This window comes from Tachypleus tridentatus, chromosome 4, assembly GCF_004210375.1.
Source record: "Tachypleus tridentatus isolate NWPU-2018 chromosome 4, ASM421037v1, whole genome shotgun sequence".
Classification (NCBI taxonomy): Eukaryota; Metazoa; Arthropoda; class Merostomata; order Xiphosura; family Limulidae; genus Tachypleus; species Tachypleus tridentatus.
Window position 1 is genome coordinate 75,078,755 of NC_134828.1, and position 19,963 is coordinate 75,098,717.

The window sequence follows — 19,963 nt, forward strand, 5'->3', positions numbered from 1 at the left end:
AAACAGTTTATGTCGATGCATATTATTTTTTTTATGAATTGAAGTAATTTAAATAAAATTCATTTTCTTTATCCATGTAGGCTTCCTGAGAAGACTGCTAGTGGAAGAATAAAGGTTCAGATGGATGTGGCTGGGGTAGGAAGTTTTATTGGTGTAGGAAGAAACAAGTCTGTGGCCAAGAACATAGCAGCAAAGCAAGCTTTAAGGAAATTAAAGCACAAAGTATAACAGAAGTTAAATGACATCTTCCTTTTATTTTATATGTATTTAGTGAAGACATCCAGAGCAACAAAACTTAAATTAACATTGAACCTTCTTCATCCTTGTTGCAATATTTTCATATTAAATTAAAAGCGTAAAATTGAAATTAAGATGGGTGTATGCCAACTGACTCTTATTGAAACAAGTGTAGAAGATGATGTTTTGAAAGTCTTACACCTTTTGTCTTCAGGCAGAAGACTTTCAAGATGTCATTATCTACACTTGTTTCAACAACAGGCTGTTGTTGTCTGTTAATCTTAGTTTTATTATGAATACTCTGCCTAAAAGAAAGTATAGTTAATGATATCTGTCTTTTCATATATTAAATTTTAAAACATGATCTGTAACTGGATAGAAACTGTTTTGTGCATCCTTTTCCTAGCTGGTTTACTTTTCAGAATTTTATCATGAAAATTATAATTCGCCAACTTAAGTTGTTTATTGCGTTCTCCTGTTGCAACAAATTTGAATATTGGCAGTCAAACTTAATTTACTGGGATTTTAATATGTATACTATTATAGTATTAGATTTTAGAAAAAATAATTATTTGAGGTAATAATTATAATCAACAAGTGTGCTGATTTTTTTTTCAGTTTGTAAGTTATGACTTGGAGTAGTATATTTAGTCTATTTATATCTTTTAATAATTTAGAGTAATTAAAATAAATATTACCTTAATGCCTCTACAACATCAGAAGGCAACCCATTCAAAAGGCAAACCATCATGCTAGAAAAATAAAACTCTTTGATGAAGGTGATTCTTACCATAATGAAATTTATGTCTGTGATCCTCATAACTATGATTTCATTAACAGCTGAAATCTTAAGTTTCATTGTAAAATTCCTCACTAATTTCATCAGTATCATTTGGTGTCCTATAACATGCTCCCATTAAAAGCCTTTTCCCTTTATATCCACTAATAAACTCCAGATAGATTCAATCTCCTTGCTATTAATCTTTGATGTTCCCAAATTCAACAGGATATCACTCACGTTTTACTTATAAAGCCACTACCCCTTCACCTCTTTAATACTCTGTCCTTATTAAATAGCTTGTGATTCTGTATTTCAAAGAACTTTCTGTCATCAAAATCATCTACATTTAACCATGTTTCAGTTATTCCCATTACTTCAAGATCCTCCATTCCTACCAGTGTTGTAAAGCCATGTTTGTTTTTTTTATATTACAATAATATCATTTAAGCTTACCCTTATAACTACTTCTGTACTAATTTCCTGTGCTAAAATTTCCCTTGTTTCGAATTATTTTTGCATTTAACTTAACTTGACTTTTTTTTAAAACTCCCCTTATAGCTGACGTAATAGCCATGGCGAACAAGTCAGCCCATATCTTATTTAAATGTAAACCATTAGTTCCAAAAAAAAACCCTCCCTTTTAATGAACTGATCCCACAAGTCCAACCAACCAATCTGCTCATCCTTACGTTCTAATTTAAACCTAGCATTTACCTCTAATGATTTACTTATTTCTTTCTCCACAGCTAATTCTGGGCAGTATTCCTGACAAAATTATGGCTTTTTTCTTTAAGTGTCTTTATCAAGTCCTTGTACTTATTAACACAAACAGAATATAAAAAGATTATTTAAAAAAACCCATCAGATTATTACTTACATTATATAGCCCTCTAATGGCACAACGGTTATGTCTGCGGACTTACGCCACTATAAACCGGGTTTCAATACCCGTGGTGGGCAGAGCACAGATAGCCTCTTGTGTAGCTTTGTACTTAACTTCAAACAAACGCTCGTATAAAAGAATAATACTTTATAATGTTTTATTATAATAATAATATAACTTTGTTTTACTGTTAGTGTAATATTTTGAGCAAACGGTTGCTACTTAGTGATTCGAATTAATTTGGGCAAACGAACCGAATGTGAATTTGTGTAGATTTACCCAAAATGTTTTTGTTTTCTTAGTGAAAACTTAAGTACAGTAATAGGTTATCTGCATTCTATCATCAATGGGTGGGTGGGGTGTTTTTCTTATAGCAGAGCCACATCGGGCTATATACTGAGTCCATCGAGGGTAATAGAACCCCTGATTTTAGCGTTATAAATCCGTAGACTTACCACTGTATCAGCGGGGGACCATCAATGATAAATCGAACCCATGACCAAGGAAGGAGTCAAGTAAAATACAATAATAAAGGTTTTCTGTTGTTTATTTTTTCCTTCTCAGGGTAACAGTCTAAAATGTCACAAACTAGTCGTAATTACATAACTTTGATCTTGTAGATTTTGCGTTTAGAAAGATAGCTTGCTTACCCTAGTTAACACTATTAAATAAATATTCGATTTTCTCAGCTAAAATGTAATTATTGTTCTTGTTTATATGCAACATTTTTTAAACTGAACATTGTTTTAGCTTGTGAATAATAAAGTTTACTTGTAAGGCGAATTTTCAGCAGTGGGGGCGTTATAATGTAACAATCAATCCCACTATTCGTTGGTAAAAGAGTAGCCCAAGAGTTAGCGATGAGTGTTGATGACTAGCTGTCTTCCCTCTAGTCTCACACACCTAAATTAGGGACAGCTAGCGCAGATAGTCCTCGAGCAGCTTTGCGCAAAATTCAAAAATAAAAATCTTGTAACTTAAATAAAGAAATCGTTATTTTTTCATATTTGATGCGTTAAGAAGAATATTCAAAGTAACGAAAATGTATTTCGATTATATAGAAGAGCCACTGTATTCATCATGCCGTAACAATAATAGGTTACACAAGCTTAAGAAAGCTGTATGTGTGTAACAATCCACTGAAAGAAAGTTCAAGATGCTTGTGAAAGAAGTACAGTCAAACATTATTTAACCCCATTATAAAGTTTTTCTTTCTTTTTTCGTTTGTATATAGACTCGTATATTTCCTGACCTTTTAGGTGTTGGTTTTAGAAATAATTTTGTTCCAATGTTAAATGGGAACTATTCGTACTCTAGATGCTTTCAGTACTGTTGTATTCTAAATGTTGCTAGAACCTAACCACACTGGCCGTTATTGAAATTTTCTACTTTGATTGCTGCGGACACTTTTGTACTCGGGTGTTATCTTTACCTTGGTAAAACAAGTGCTACACTCTCTTAGGTGTTCTTCTGTGTTCTCGAACTATTTATTTTGTAAATTAAAAGAAACCTTCAAAATTACATATTCTCATCTTGTTGGATGATTCAACAATTTTTACAGTTCTGTAGAAGGGAATTAATGAGTTTTAACAAGTTTTATATGATTTTTTATGATAATCCGGAGAAGATGATTATCCTAAAGAAAGCTGTGTCCATGGTGATAAGTTGAAATGCTCAAGATAATTTTAAGTTTATAGTTCTGTACATTAATCTTTAGTATACTTATACATGTGTATTTAGACTCACTAATAACGGCAGGTGTGTGTCTTTTCTTAAATAGCAAAGCCAGATCGGTCTATTTGCTGTTTCCATCGAGGGGAATCTAACACCTGTGTTTAGCGTTGTAAATCCTTAGACTTACCGGTGTCTCAGAGGGGGACAACAGCAGGTGGAAATATTGCATCAACATTATTTAAAATATAGGCTTAAAGAAGACGGATATTTTAAAATTAAACTAATTTTTACTGGCAAAAATTCAGACATGGCCTTCAAAACGAAACTTTAATTTTTGTGTGTTGCTGTTATTCATCAAAATTATTTCATTATTGTAAAAAAGAATCGACAATTTAAGGAATGCTAAAAACTTAGATTGTGCTTGGAAATGCATTAAATGACGTAAACCCTCTAACTTATTACAAGGCAATTCATTTGGAATTCGAAATAACCATCGAAAATTTACATTCGTAGAAATCTGTGAAAGACGTTACCTACAATTAAGAAAATGATTTGATCATTTGTTAACAATACAGCAATTTTGTTCGTTAATTCTTGCATTGGCTTAAAGTATGGTGTAATTATGTGGATAGAGCCAAATGTAAATTTCACGAGAATATTTAATTTGAGAATGAAGTAAAGAGAATTTATCAGAAACAATTTTGTACAATATCACTTCTGTATCGATATTGTTTGTTTGTTTATGAATTTCGCACAAAGCTACTCGAGGGCTATCTGTGCTAGCTGTCCCTAATTTAGCAGCGTAAGACTAGAAGGAAGGCAGCTAGTCATCACCACCCACTGCCAACTCTTGGGCTACTCTTTTACTAACGAATATTGGGATTGACCGTAAAATTATAACGCCCCCACGGCTGAAAGGGCGAGCATGTTTGGCGCTACGGGAAGGCGAATCCGCGACCCTCAGATTACGAGTCGCACGCTTGGCCATGCCGGTCCCGTATCGATATTCAGCCATTTACGCGGATACATTTAACTGTTTAATTTTGCACAAAGCTGGCTATTCGAGGAGGAAGAAGTATACGCTGAACCAAAACATGGACCCGAATCTCGGTGAAGATGAACACAGTTTGAGAAGATGTTTGGTGGCTATCGAAACTTTGGTTCTGGAAATGAGACTCGAACCAGATCCTGGTTTAAGTTATTGTCCTTAAACAGATTGAATAAAAATGCAGTATATGTAGGAAAACCTAATTCTTAATTTAATACCTTATATTTTTATCTCACTATGGGATCATGACAAATTCACGAACTTGCAATGTTAAAATACGTGGTTCCATTAATGGACACAACATATAGTCAAGTGTAACTTTGCTCTGAAAAAAACAAACCAATCCTCTTTTATATAACTTGCATTTAATGTTTTTAACCATTTTATTAATGTTCGATGATACAGTGAACTATTATTAGTTGTGGTAATTGATATGATATTATTTAGTCGCATCAATTATTTTATAAGGAGATTTGTGTGCGATTAATCTCGTTTGATTCTAAATTAATCGCACACTTATCAAAGTATTGAATAAGCAGCTAATTGTGATTATTATGGACTTCTGAGTATGTTAACCCTTATTGCAAGACTTCAAGTGGCGCAGCAGTATGTCTGCTAGACATCGGGTTTCGATGCAGAACACAGTGTCTGAAGGAAAAATGCAAATATTAGAAAATTTAACAGACTATTATACCATGTTTTAAAATTAGTATATTTTCGTAGTGCCCCCACTTCCTTCAGTGGCATGGCAGTACTTGTTTGTTTTTTGAATTTCGGGCAAAGCTACATGAGGGCTATCTACGCTAGCCATCCCTAAATTAGCAGTGTAAGACTAGAGGGAAGGCAGCTAGTCATCATCACCCACCACCAACTCTTGGGCTACTCTTTTACCAACGAATAGTGGGATTGACCGTTACATAATAACGCCCTCACAATTGACAGCGAGAGCATGTTTAGTGCGACAGGGATTCGAATCCACGATCCTCAGATTACTAGTTGAGCTCCCTAACCAACTGGTTATGCCGGGCCGTAGGCATGGTGATATGTCTGCGGATTTATTGCTTTGTGCTTAATAGCATACAAGCTATCCAAAATTAATTGTTACAAAAAGTTCTGTCGGTAAAATATCTTGTGTTTATAGCAGTCGGTGATAGTTTTATTGATATTACTTTCCTTTGGAGAATCCACTGAGATTTTAATTTATGAAAGTGTATTTGAAGTACCTTGATAACAAGTACTTAGTTTGATTATTTTGTTCAGACTGTTACGTGTTCGTGTCACAAACTTGTTTTTGAGTAGTGAATTTTATCTCCCATCTGAAACATGTTGATTCATGTCGTGAACTGATTCTACAATAGATAGTTTGATCATCTAGCTCAAATTTATGTTGATTCAGGTCATAATTGGTTTTAGACGAAAATATTTTACTAAAGAGAGTTTATTATTGATTTTTAGGAGTAGCTTTGCGAGAAATTTAAAAAAAAAAATCTATAACATTTTTTGTAATTTTAGTGTTTACTTGTGTGTTATTTGTAGAGCAAAGTCACAGTGGGTTATCTGCTGTGTTTATCGCGGAAAATCAAACCCCACATTTTAGCGTTGTAAGTCCATAGACTTGCCGCTGTCCTACCGAGGAACTATCGTCTTAGTTGAAGATAGCAATCGATTTTTTTATTATTATTGAACTTTTTTGCTTTTAAACACCTGTTAGCTAACAGCAATATGTAACTTTTATCTTATGATGACCTGTTTCCAAATGTATTTTAAAATGTTCTTTTCAAAACGTCGATAAATATTATATGAACATTGTAATAAATATTCTATAAATGACTTAATTTATTATGAAACTACTACTTTAATTTCTTTACCAATATGTCAAAGACTTGTTGTTGGAGTCCTGATTTTAAGATGTGAACTTTGTATTTTAACGTTTTTATGAGAAACATTTGAAACGATAGTTTCGTAATTACTATAAACGTTATTTGTTATCAAGTCACACCAATATATATTTTAATAACTTCTTGGTTCAGCGACTTCAGACATTAAACCTTTATTTTTAATGAACCGACCACCTGGTGGAACAGAAATAGGTTTACGAGCTTACCATGCAAATTACTTGCGGTGGACACAGCAAAACCCTAATGTGGTTTTGCTCTAACATACAAATTGATAAACATATGCTAGCGTTATCTATTGAACTATAGATTATGTTGTTGTTTTTTCACAATTTAAAATAAAAAAATCGTGCCGTCTGTGGCGTAAAAGGTAATTTGCCAGGGCAATCTGTGTTTGTTGTTAAACGCAAAGATATACAATGAATTTCTGTGCTGTAACCATTACTGATATTAAAATTCGTTTTTATTTAATTAGTAAATTATAAGGTTTCAGACTTACCGCTAGAAATAAAACTTCTATAGTAGAGTATCTGTGTCTGAGAGGACGCCAAGATTAAGTTAAACTATGTGATTAACTATTCACTCCAAAACGTATTCACATAATTTAATAGATATGACGCGTTAACTTCTGAATAGCGTATAATAAATACTATTCACAAATTAAACAAAAAGTCATTTTGCAAAATATTTTATTTAGTGTCCAACCTAATCACATTTATTACCTGTATTAGTGAAGTATAGATCTATATGAACATAAGAGTACATGAACTTTAATTATATTGCTTTAAAAATATGTTTTCGATTAGACATATATTTCCTAACTATCCTCATTTGATTTAATTAACAGAACCAAAAACGTTTTTCAACCTATAAAGTTTCGGCATGGCTAGGTAGTTAAGGCACTCGACTCGTAATCCAAGGGTCGCAGGTTCGAATCCCCGTCACATCAAACATGCTCGCCCATTCACCCGTAGGGGCATTACAATGTTACGGTCAATCCCTCTATTTGTTGGTAAAAGAGAAGCGGTGGGTGGTGATGGCTAGCTGCCTTCCCTCTAGTCTTGCATTGCTAAATTACGGACGGCTAATGCAAATAGCCCTTGACGCAAATAGCTTTGCGTGAAATTCAAAATAACGTATAAAGGAGTTGGAAACGTAGTGCAAAAATACAAGTTTAATGAATACAGTTTGAGTGGGTCTACTTGAGAAAAGGAGAAACCAATAAAAAAAATGTATCTCACGTTAACTAAAAATATTACTTACTTTCGATATTGAATGCTATCCGTACCTGGAACGGATAATCTGGCTAGTTATTTATAAGATACAGTTGTTTGAGGCCCGGCATAGCCAGGTGGGTTAAAACATTGGAGTCGTAATTTGAGGTTCGCAGGTTCGAATCCCCATCGCACCAAACATGCTCACCCTTTCAGCCGTGGGGACGTTATAATGTTAATGTCAATCCAACTATTCGTTGGTAAAAGAATAGCCCAAGAGTTGGCTGTGGGTGGTGATGACTTGCTGCATTCTCTCTAGTCTTACACTATTAAATTAGGGACGGCTAGCGCAGATAGCCCTCGTGTAGCTTTGCGCGAAATTCAAATACAAACAAACAGTTGTTTGATGTGTTTACATACACTGCTGTATACGTTACATACGTACAAAGGATCCAGACAGTGGTGTTAACGATGCAAGTATACCCTGGTGCGCCCGCGCAAGTATAAAGGCTTGTCTATACTACTCCGTACAGTATATGATTATTCTGTTAAACTTATGTGTATCGTATTTATGTTAACATCGAAATACTGCTTTGAACCTATATTGGTATAGGTTTTTTCGACTTGCATTTGCCCAGTGTTATTCACGAAGCGTGAAATTCCTCGAAATATTATCTCGGTCTTAACTGACCAATAGAATGCTACATAGCCTATAACGTGTACATACAGTTAACAAGTGAAACAAAAATACACTGTGTACAATATTTCATTTTCGGTCTAATGTTTATAATCTTTATTACTTGTCTTAGTAAAGTATAGATAGACCTACAAGACTACAAAGTTACTTCAATTGAAATTAATTTACAGAAAAGGAATAATGTTAAGATAATCATATTGTTTTAAAAAAAGATTTTTTTAATCTTTCGGCGCCTATATCATCACTGTCTGATTTAACAGAGCAAAGCAAAGAAATGTAATTCATGTAAAAAACAAACAGACGAGAATATGTGATACAAGGACTTATTAGTATTACCGTTCAAAGTAATGTGTCATAAACCTGGTACATTATGAGAAGTGACCGCTACACGGGTGAGAGTTTGGTAAAATTAACCGATAGTTATATATGTCGAAACATACCAAAATATCATATGCGAGATTGTTTTACAGTTTATCTATTGTGCATATAACAATCTTATCAATAAACTCAATCATTTATTGCTCTGCTGTTTTTTGCTCGATAGGCATAGGCGATTCCGAAAAAATAGCAGTGATGCTGAACTGCCTCTTTTGTCTAACTCCACTTTGATTAACAAGTGAATAAACAGTTGTACAATAACTACAAAAAATATTCAAATGTAAATATTTGATCTAAGTTTTCTAATGGTAGGAAAATTTACAATAAAATAATTTGTAAACTAATGGAAAAATACCAATAACTTTTAATCTTAGAAAAACATAATTCAGTCACGAGGTTAGTAGTTACCTAAGGACTTAACCTTTGACCATGACGTAAACCAAATACTACCATCGTACAAAACTTCTCTCCGATGGAGTTATTTGTCTGAAAAGGGTGACGTATTACTAAGATATCACCCATTCTGATTACTGGTTATCTTTAACTGAATATTTTCAACCATTAGCATTGTTTCCAGCTGCTCGAAGTGACAAGCGATAGTAAACTATGCCTTTAACTAATACATAAAACATGTTAAAAGTATCTGTTATTTCTTTAGGAGTGCTACAGTTGCCTGATATTCGTTTAGAACAAGTGAAATTGTCTAATGTTTCTTTAAAACCATTAACATTTTGATATTGATTTAGATTTTTAGAGCGCATAAAATTGACTTGTGTTTCTCAGCTATTCAGGTTTTTGGAGTTTTTCAGGTGTGATGAAATTTAATGCTGGTATCTTATTTTCCTGCGATTGGTAACTAAAACAAAGACTTCTTTGAACTTAAAATACACTATGTAACAAAAGTTTTACTTTTTCTTGTTCCTGGGCAGAAAGTGCTATTTCCCAAATGCTTATACCTAAAGTAAATGGAAAAGACATATTTTCCTCTTCGAACTTTGCTTTTGGGACCCGTGTAATGAAATTTTCAAATTTACACATTTTCCAGAACATTCCAGGTAGATTCAGTGCTGAGCAGCTGATAGAGAATTTTCAAGAACTTTCTAGAATGTTGTAGAACTTACGAAAATTTTAAAGAATTTTTTAGAATTTTCTAGAACTTCCCATAGTAATATATATATATATTACTAAAATAATAGAAGGGAATAATGGCCATTTTCTGTACTTTTACAACATAAGCAATTAAGAAATAACACATACTATCCAGAAACAAAATTTGTGTTACATAGTGTTATCTGACGTTTCAAGCAATATCGGTGTAATATTACAGTAGTAATACTTTTTTTTCTTAATGTATATCATGAGCATATATTACAAGAGTAACCGTTTTCCTTTTTTAGTTTGTTAAAAATGTTCTTAATCGTCAGGTTTTGTTTTCTATTAACATCCTGCGTCAATATTAACATCAATGTGTCTATTGTTTGTTTGTTTTTTAATTTCGCGTAAAGCTACACGAGGTATATCTGCACTCGCCGTCCCTAATTTAGCAGTGTAAGACTATAGGGAAGACAGCTAGTCATCACTACCCACCGCCAACTCTTGGGCTACCCTTTGACCAACGAATAGAGGAATTGACCGTAACATTATAACCCCCCCCCACGGCTGAAAGGGCGAACATGTTTAGTGTGAAGGGGATTCGAACCCGCGACTCTCGGATTACGACTCGAGTGTTTTAACCACCTGGCCATGCCGGACCGTCTATTGTTTGAAAATTGAATAATGAATGTTATTTACTCTTAATTAGCAGTGCTTTATTTGAAAATTAACTATATTTATAAGACATTAGTATTGGGACTACTGTATTTTTTACACAACATTCTTTATTTAGTTCCTTATTAATTTTTAAGAATTAGAGGAATGTATAATAAGAACATTCCAAACATACTATATTTACTATACCAATTACCGCGAAGAGCAGGACTGGACACAATACACACGGTGGTGGTTAGAAGAGCACTATTCATAAAAGCTATTTGTTACTACTTCAGTTATGGTGTAAAAAATAGCGAATGTTTATAAATTTTCTTGGCGCGTTTAACTTAATTTTTGTTGTGTTTTTGTATAGTAACTTAAAACTGTTCAGTGATGTATATGGACTATTTTGTTTTAAGATATTTGCCCGAAAAAGGTGATATAAAACACTTCGAAATGGGGCACATTTCACCTTTTCAAATAAATGTTTGGCTTTGAATTTAAAAACAAGTATTTATCTTGTGAAATGAGTTAATTATATACTTCCATAACGAATGGGTGAGCTTGATCTACTGGATATTATACTGTACTGTGGATCTGAAGATCCTAAGTTTGTGTCCCGTTGTCGCAATAGTACATCGTGAACCTCAGTTTGAGACCGTGGATCAAATGAGGATGACACAAGAATTGGTAACGGCTGGTGTTTGTTAGCTGCTTTCCTTCTAATCTCTCAACTCAAAGTTGGGAACGAATAGCGTAAGTTCCTTGTAAGGGCCTGGCATGGCCTAGCGCGTTAAGGCGTGCACTTTGTAATCTGAGGGTCGCGGGTTCGCGCCAGAATCGCGCCAAACATGCTCGCCCTCCCAGCCGTGGGGGCGTTATAATGTTACGGTCAATCCCACTCTTCGTTGGTAAAAGAGTAGCCCAAGAGTTGGCGGTGGGTGGTGATGACTAGCTGCCTTCCCTCTAGTCTTACACTGCTAAATTAGGGACGGCTAGCACAGATAGCCCTCGAGTAGCTATGTGCGAAATTCCAAAACAAACAAAGTTCCTTGTGTGGCTTTTTAGAAGTATATGAAACTCGCCCAAATTGTCATAAATGTATGTGTTGTTGAAAAATAGGCTTTGGATATCTATAAGTAATTAAGCTTTTTTCACACATATAAACGTAGAATAAAATATTATTAAATTGTGGTTGCAACTTTACGCTAATATTTTTATTAAGTTGGTATTGGTACTGAGTACAGTTTAACAGAATGATTCAAAAACTTTTTCAATTTTAATATATTTGCCTAGCTTTGTTTTTCTTGTATACATAAATGGCAGGACAAGTGTAAGATAGTTAACTCAATTTCCATATTTACTCTAATCAAGGAAACACATACTCCAGACTTTTCTTTCGAAAAAAAAAGATATAATTTTATGTTCGATATATATATATATAATCACAAGGATTTCATAAAGTGAAATCATGCATAAGAATTACAAATTTAATATGATATTTTACACTTATATTAGATCCTTTTGCGTAAAAATATCAAATTTTATGAGAAATTATTTATGTAGTTTTGTTAATTTCTTAGTGGTTTGTTCCATTTTATAGGCTCTGAAATAATTTCTTTTTAGACTATTGTATTTAGCAAGTTTGTATACAATACAAGACTGAATAAAACCCTGAGAGTATTTTTACACCGAAGTTCATTTTTCTCCAGTTTTTCAATGAAATATTCTATATTCAGTTTTTCCTTTTAAGTAAGAAAATAGCAATAAAAAGGTAAGAAAGGAAACCCAGACATTTGGAAATAAACATTAAAGTGAACTTCAAACTTATCAACATATTTTGAATTGTGAACGTGACAGCACGTACAAAATTAGATAGATTCTGAATTTATTCTTCAGCGTATAACTGCACAATAGGCTATCTATGTTGTAACCATCACAAGGATCAAACCACGGATATTAGCATTTTAGCCCTCCAGCTTCTCGCTATTAAATACATACATGTACAATGGACTATCCACTGTGTTTAATTACAAGAATCAGACCACAAAGTTTAGCGTTTTATCCTTCGAGTTCACAGCTGAGTCTTGGGGTACCTGATGAGCAGTACATAAAATTGTGCAATGTTTTCAGACATTTTTTTCTGGCATACTATGCGTATCTCTGTGAACGAATACACGTAGAAAATTTAGCTCTGCATAAAAGAACCGGGTTAGAATTATGCGTAAAAATCCAGTTCAACATTTATGGCTCATCACAAAAAAGCTAGGTAATATCTTTAACTCTAAGAAAGACGTAAGATTTTGTTAGACGTGTCCATATTATTTGTCCATTGTTAATTTTTCTGTGACCAGCATGGCCAGGTGGTTAGAGCGCTTGACTTGTAATTTGAGTATTATATCGAATCTCCGTTACGATCAATCCCACTACTTGATAGTAAAAGAGCAGCCCAAAAGTTAGTAGTAATGACTAGCTGCCTTCCCTCTAGTCTTACTCTGCTAAATTAGGGACGGCTTGTGCAGATAGCCTTCGTGTGGCTTTGGGCGAAACTAAAAAAACAAATAACTTTTCTGTATAGTTTACCTATTCTCTAACATAATTCAAACTATTTGGTCTTAAATGTGAAATAAAGAACAGTGACCCGTAATAAAACACATCAGTAGTGAGTTAGTAAAGCCCCAAGAAATCAAAAAGTTACAGAACAAAATGTTTGAAGTCTAAAACAGACCAGTGAATATCGTCGTGTAGTAAATAATGCTAAAACTATAGGAGTTTGACGTTTTAAGCAAACCAGAAAATGGTGTTGTGGTAAATAAAGTGCTAAATAATAAAATAACACAAACTTCCAATAAATAGCATCATGTGGTAAATTAGTAAAGTAACAGGTAATCTAAAAAAAACAAAATGCATAAATAGTGTTATGAAGTCTAAAACAAATCAGATTTTAAAAATAAGTGTGAAACCCAATATATCATTCGAATTACTTTTTGTTGTTCTGTTATATAACATTTGTGGAGTTCCAATTCAAATTATCGGATAGTGTGCTATCACTCTATATGTTAAGATGGCACGGACATCCATATTAAAGCAATACAAAAGTTATCATGGTTTCTTCCCTATGGATCATCAGAAGCTAGATATGAAAATCTACTTGGCATAGTAGCTCTATTACTGGTGTATATGCCGCTTTTAAGCTATGCACAGCGTCTCAAACTCGAAAACTGGCGAATAGCTAAAATTAAGACTCCTTATTTGCTTTTTTTCACCTTTTTTCAACAGGCTTAGCGCCTATCTTGTTCTAGCAGATAATACAATTTCATCATCATTTCATAGAGCAAAACAGTTTAACTAATTATTTCATCACATTGGTACATATGAAGTGTCAGGTCTCATGTACAAATATGAAACTCGATTTTTAATAGTTGAAAGAGAACATTATTTTAGAATTTTCGCAATAAAATATAACACTTGTTTTGCCAGTAAAGAATCTAATAATATAGGAATTTTATTCTCCGTGTAAAATCGAAACAGATTAGTTTGCTATGTGATCAGTTAATGCGTTCACTTCCATCTCTATCTTGTTTGGTTACTTTTTTTTTCTAGTTCAATAGCAGACTTTATTTAGTTGTTTTTTAACTTAGTGATTATTTTATTTTTCAAAGATCCAGTTGTATTTAATATAAAGTTACTCTTAAGCCGTAGTTGACAGTAGCTCTGTGGTTTTGAAAACCTGTTTGCATCAAGTCGGAAATGACGTCATCCAATTAAACTGTTGACTGCTAAGTATTTCAGCTGCTACAATACAACTCTAATGCTTCTTTATTTTGTAACTTTTTCGTGACGCCATTTTGGATCGAAAGTGAAACAAAGTAGATCAAATGCATGTATGGTGCTGACGTTTAGCGTTGAAGTTAGGTATTATTGAAAACGAATTAACTCGTCCGTGGCACTGTGTTACCGATCGGCTTGGACGAGTTATCTCGTCTATGGCACTGAACAGGTTAATTTCTATTGTAGGTGCAGTCCTCGATTTTATCCCCTAAAGTAACTGACGCTTTGATTTCCTGTTAGGAATGCTTTGACTAGTTACATTGTTCAATGTGTCACAGTAAGGTAACATTTTTGCCAATAAACAGATATAAGAAGTCTACTTTTTCTAAAGACTTAGGAAACATTTACTTACCAGATATCATTAGTATGCTCGTTACAACATATGTTAACACTTAACTTGCAACAGCAGAAAAAGCTTCCTTTTTTAAGCACACTTTCGTTCTACTAAACTAAAAAAGGTTGAAGACATTATGAAGCCAATTATTCACTTATTCAATGTAATTCAGTTTCTCTTACCAAAATGTTTCAAAGCATTCTGTAATGGCTCAACAGTAAACTTGAAGTGTGTAATGCTAAGAATCGAGATTTAATTCCTGCGATAGACATATTTCAACCCGTTCATTGTGTTGATTGCGCTTATAAACATACAAACAACTAAATGGACTCATCATCATCACTAGGGACGGGTACTTTTGCTAGGTTAACTTAAACGCTTCATGTCACTAAAGTTGGTTGCTAGGATAGTGCTGTGGCAAATTGAGTAAAATTAAACAAGTCGGTTAGCGTATCAGTGAACAACCTTAATTAAGTGTATACTTGTAATGGCAAAATTGTTAGGTCATTGGAATCGCAATCCGTGGGTCGTAGAATCGATTCTCATTACCAAACATTGTCCATTTAAGCCGTAGAAACATTATAATATGATAATCAATCCCACTATTTATTGATGAAGAATAACTCAAGATTTAACAGTGAGTGTTGATGGCTGACTTCCTTCCCTCTAGTCTATCATTTAACAGTGAGTGGTGATGGCTGGCTTCCTTCCCTTTAGTCTATCATGTCAAACTTTTGAAAAATTAGTGCAGACAGTTCATGATTAGCTTTGAGTGAAGTTTAACATAAACAAAGAATTATGTTAATTGTATAGGTGGAATTCAGTTCCAGCTAGATATTTTCAAACTTTAAATATCATAAATTAAAATGCTTCGATTAGTATTTTATTTCTCAGTGGAATTAATGTAAGATTATAGAATATAAAATTGCTTTTCCACAAGGTGTTAAATTAACCTCGTAAGATATACATGGCTCTTTAGGTTTAATGCAAAGGTTTGATTTAAACAGTTTAAGTTTAGCATGAGTGTTAAATTTAGTAAATTTTTACAAGTGATAATTTTTTAATGTAACTTTGATAATCTTGTGTTGTGAAGTCAATTGTTGTGAACAGTCTCTTATGGTATTATCGGGTCAAGTAACCAGTACCTCATAATTTTTCCCGTTTTTTTAAGTTATTATTGTATTATATTAGGTTGTCCAGAAATAAATGTCAGAATTCTCACGATGACACTTAAAACTGAATATTGAGTAACTTATCGTTGGCTGGTTGGTTTAATCCAACGTTTGTCGCTTATAAGGTGTCTTAATTGTCTGCTGTTTCAACTCTATACTCAGAGTAAGTTTTGCAACCCCCAAGGCTGCATGGACAAGAAGGACTTTTGTCTGATTTTCCTCTATAACTTCAAACTTGGATGAAAAGCTACCAAAAATACAAGGAACATCAACCAGGTATTCGGCCATGGTTCTGTTACTGAATGTACAGTTTAGCGTTGGTTCCAAAGGTTTCAACATGGAGATGAAAGTTTTGAAGACCACGAAGGTCGTGGAAGGAAGCCATCCTTAGATGAAAACACATTAAGGGAAGCAGTTGAGACAGACCATCGCACAACAGTACGTAGGCTTTCATGAAAACTAGGCACAAGCAAATCAACCATTGCCAATCATCTGAGTGTGATTGGAAAGACGAAAAAGTTGAATAAGTGGGTTTCGCATGAGCTGATTGAAGATCAACAAAATTGATATTATGAGACCTGTCAAGGATGACACAACAAAAATTGAATGAATTAGAAATCGAGGTTCTGCCTTATCTACCTTATTCCTCAGACCTTTCTGCTACAGATTTTCATTTTTTTCAAGCACTTTGACAACTGTTTAAACAATAAACGCTTTCAAAAACAGCCAGCTGCAGAAAGAAACTTTCAGGGAGCTTATTGACCGTAGAAACTTTTATTTCTACAGTAGGGGCATAAACAGCATCGTTATACGTTGGCAAAAGTGTGTTGAAGCAAATGGTGCTTACTTTCCAACTTTGCAGTTCAAAATCGACATTTATGTGTGGACAACTTAATACTATCTCATAGTATGTGAAAAGTTTGTATACTATATGTAGGAAGTTAATTCCTGTTAATTAGATAGTCTGTGTGATTCTGAGTTTAACCATAAAGAGCGTGTAGTGGCGATTTATGAAGTGAACTATCAGAGACTATATTGTAATAACAGGATAGAAAACTAATTTATCTTGTCAGTTGTATTCTAAAGTAAATGAATCAACTTGTGTTAGCTCATAAGTCGACTGTGGGAGGACACTTAGTAGCAAAGAAGAAGGTAGACAGAATAACTGGCAACTTCCATTGGCCAGGGGTTATCAGAAATATGACCAGATTCCGCAAGTTATGTGGCATCTTTTAAAGGACAATACCTGGAGGGATGGTAGCCAAGGTACCACTAGGTGAGATTTCTTTCATAGAAAAGGTATTTAACAGAACAGTTGTAGACTTCATCAGACCAATAGTATATGTATGTGGAGAGAGTTGCAAAAGCCCTTTTGGAAGTGTTCTGCAGAATAAACCTAACAAAAGAAGTCTTAAATAACAGAGGAACCGAGTTTACCTTTGAATTGATGAAAGAAGTGTATAGACTCATCAACACTAGATAGCTCTTTATTACCCATACAACTTCAAATGTAATGGTCTTTGTGAAAGAGAATCAATGAAGTCTTAATGAGCATGCTGGAGAAGATATTCTAGAATAGACCACGGGACTTGGATTGGTACCTGTAGACAGTATTATTTGGTTACTAAGACGTCTTACAAGCAACTACAGGATTTTCACCCTTTGGAAGAGCAGTACGAGATCTGATACAGATATTTAAATAACTGTGGGCAGAATTAGCAGATACAGAAGTGAGGAACACGTACTTGTACACATTACACCTCAGAAACAAAATGGAGGAGTCATGTGAATTTACTTGAGGTAGCTTGTATGCAGCTCCAGGCACTCAGAAGTAAATCTATTGGAAGAAGGCCAAGCATTAATATGTCATAGTCAGACAGAATGCCTTGGTTCTGCTATCCACAGAGAACAACAGATTTACCCTACTGTGAAAATACTTCTTAAAGTGTATGAAGAGATCAACAGAATGGTCTATAAGATGAAAGTGGATGGGAAGACTAAGATCTGTCACACTGATCTGTGGAAGATGTACTTTGAGAAAGAAGAAAACTTAATGAGTGCAGCTATGGAGGCACAGATGAATGTTGCAGACATATATGGCTGTCATAGATGAAGAGCCAGAAGATAAAGGCCTACCAGACCTAAGACTCCTGGGTGGAGACGAGACATACAAAGATGTTAACATCAGTGAAGAACTGACGAGAAAACAGAGGAACGAGCTACAAGATCTACTGTGCCAGTATGCAGACATTTTCACAGATAGATCAGTTAAGACAAACCTTGTGCATTGCAAAATAAAGACCACAACCAGGAATGAAGGTTAAACTAAACCAGATGCGCCATGTGATGATAAAACTGATAAAGCAAGAAGTTGAGGTAATGTTAGAAGCCAGAATCACTGAACCTTTGAATTCAGCCTGCGGCTCACTAATGGTGTTTGTGAAGGAGAGGGATTACTCAAACTGCTTCTGCTGAACCTTGTGATAAAATTCAACTCCATGTTTATGAGAAATTCCAGAATTACCTCTATGAAAAGGAGTGTTCACACAAAACTGAAATTGAGGAGGTGTTTGAATTTTTCTGGGAATGAGGGCCGAGAGATGAAGCCGTGAGGGCCAAAGTTCGTAGTGTGGCACCGCAGTAAAAACTGAAATAAATGTTTCACGGTCACCTTTCAGGTAATTAACTTTCAGTATTGTCTCAGCATGCTGTTAGAAAACTATTGTGCATTGAAGAAAATATCAAAGTATCACGTTATATTAAGTAACTAAATTTTAAAAATTAAAGAGAATGTTTTTCCAACTAAATCTAGTTGAGAAACGACTAAATTGGCAACATTTCGTGTGAGTAGTTGAAGATTAAGGAGAGTGATGGGAAATTTCAGGGGTTGTAAGGAAACACATGGTTTGAGCAGTTAGTCATATATAGATTTTTTTTTTTCACGTCGTGTTTATGGCTTCGAAAGGGTAAACCACGTACGTATTTTCCTAACTACCCTTTTGCACAGTTGGTTGCTTCCGAATTCCCATGATCCATCTCGTTTACGATCTACTTCTTAGTTTTTGAGCGAAACTCGCTAGAAAGGTTGAAGTAGTCTAGTCGTAACGGTAGAGTGAATAACAAAAGTAATTAACACAATAAGTATGTACAAAGTCCGACTTGGTCAGTTATCTGTGTAGTAGATGAATAAATGCAGTCTCTCTAGAAAACTGATTTTTGTTGTTGCTTTTGGAGAGAAAATGCGATGTATATTTTTGTTTTAGGACAATGACATAAGTTGTGTGGCAAGGAGCTTGCATTTATAAATTATATTATAACCCTGCACGCATCTATGTGTGAGAGGATAACTAACCGTTAAACGTATTATGCATGAAGGTACGGAAAAATCTTTATTATCTAGTCTAACTTAATCTGAATTAGTGTTCGTGATTAGCTTTATTTTCAATTTTCTGAAAGACTAAGGTGAGTATTCTGTGTGATGAAGACAGTTTTATTTATATGGTTCTTGCTCAGTAATATTTGCGTTTCATGGGTTTAATTTGAAAATCAACATGTTTTAAAACTTAGTTTCGAGTACTATGCGTGCGTGAGTTTTTTTCAGAAAATTACAGAAAATAACTACGTTACGCTATAAAGGTAGCAGTCACACGAACAAGAAGCGTATGTAACGTTATCTTGAAAACACCTGCAACTTAATTTCATAATTTAACAATCTGATGGCGATATACTGGAAGCTGTTCTATAATTTAAATATGTAAGTGTCAATCCGCTAAAACAAAAAACCGTCAATCAGGTTTATGTTAGACTGTACTTATTTTGATCTGAGAAGTTAAAAAAATGTGTAAAAAGAGAATATATTGCTAGTATGTAAGTTTTTTTAATGTAATTTTTGGTGGCGTTGTTAAGAAACTGAAAATATGCGACATTAACTTCGAAAGAGAGAGGCTAGTTACGTGTGACGATCGTACGCCTTGCTGCTTCGTAGCGAAAAGTTCGTAGTTGTATTGATAACTATTTATGGTCTAAAATGTATATTTATGAGCAAATTATTGGGAAGTTCAAAGTAAAAA

At 34.1% G+C, this 19,963-nt stretch overlaps 2 protein-coding genes across 6 annotated transcripts in view; both read left to right on the forward strand.

The window, feature by feature from the left end:
* LOC143249460 (endoribonuclease Dicer-like) overlaps positions 1 to 12,254 on the forward strand; it is an 89,890-nt gene extending 77,636 nt beyond the window's left edge. For all 5 annotated transcript variants that reach the window (XM_076499355.1, XM_076499352.1, XM_076499353.1 and 2 more), the window contains one exon: positions 81 to 12,254. In XM_076499355.1, the coding sequence (XP_076355470.1) occupies positions 81 to 228 (148 nt within the window). In that variant the 3' untranslated portion in view covers positions 229 to 12,254. The remainder of the gene's footprint in view (positions 1 to 80) is intronic.
* A 3,694-nt stretch (positions 12,255 to 15,948) lies between these two features.
* Positions 15,949 to 19,963, forward strand: part of LOC143249461 (sodium/calcium exchanger 1-like) — a 104,928-nt gene continuing 100,913 nt past the window's right edge. The window contains exon 1 of the mRNA XM_076499357.1: positions 15,949 to 19,268. The gene's annotated coding sequence lies outside the window, so the exon portion shown is untranslated. The remainder of the gene's footprint in view (positions 19,269 to 19,963) is intronic.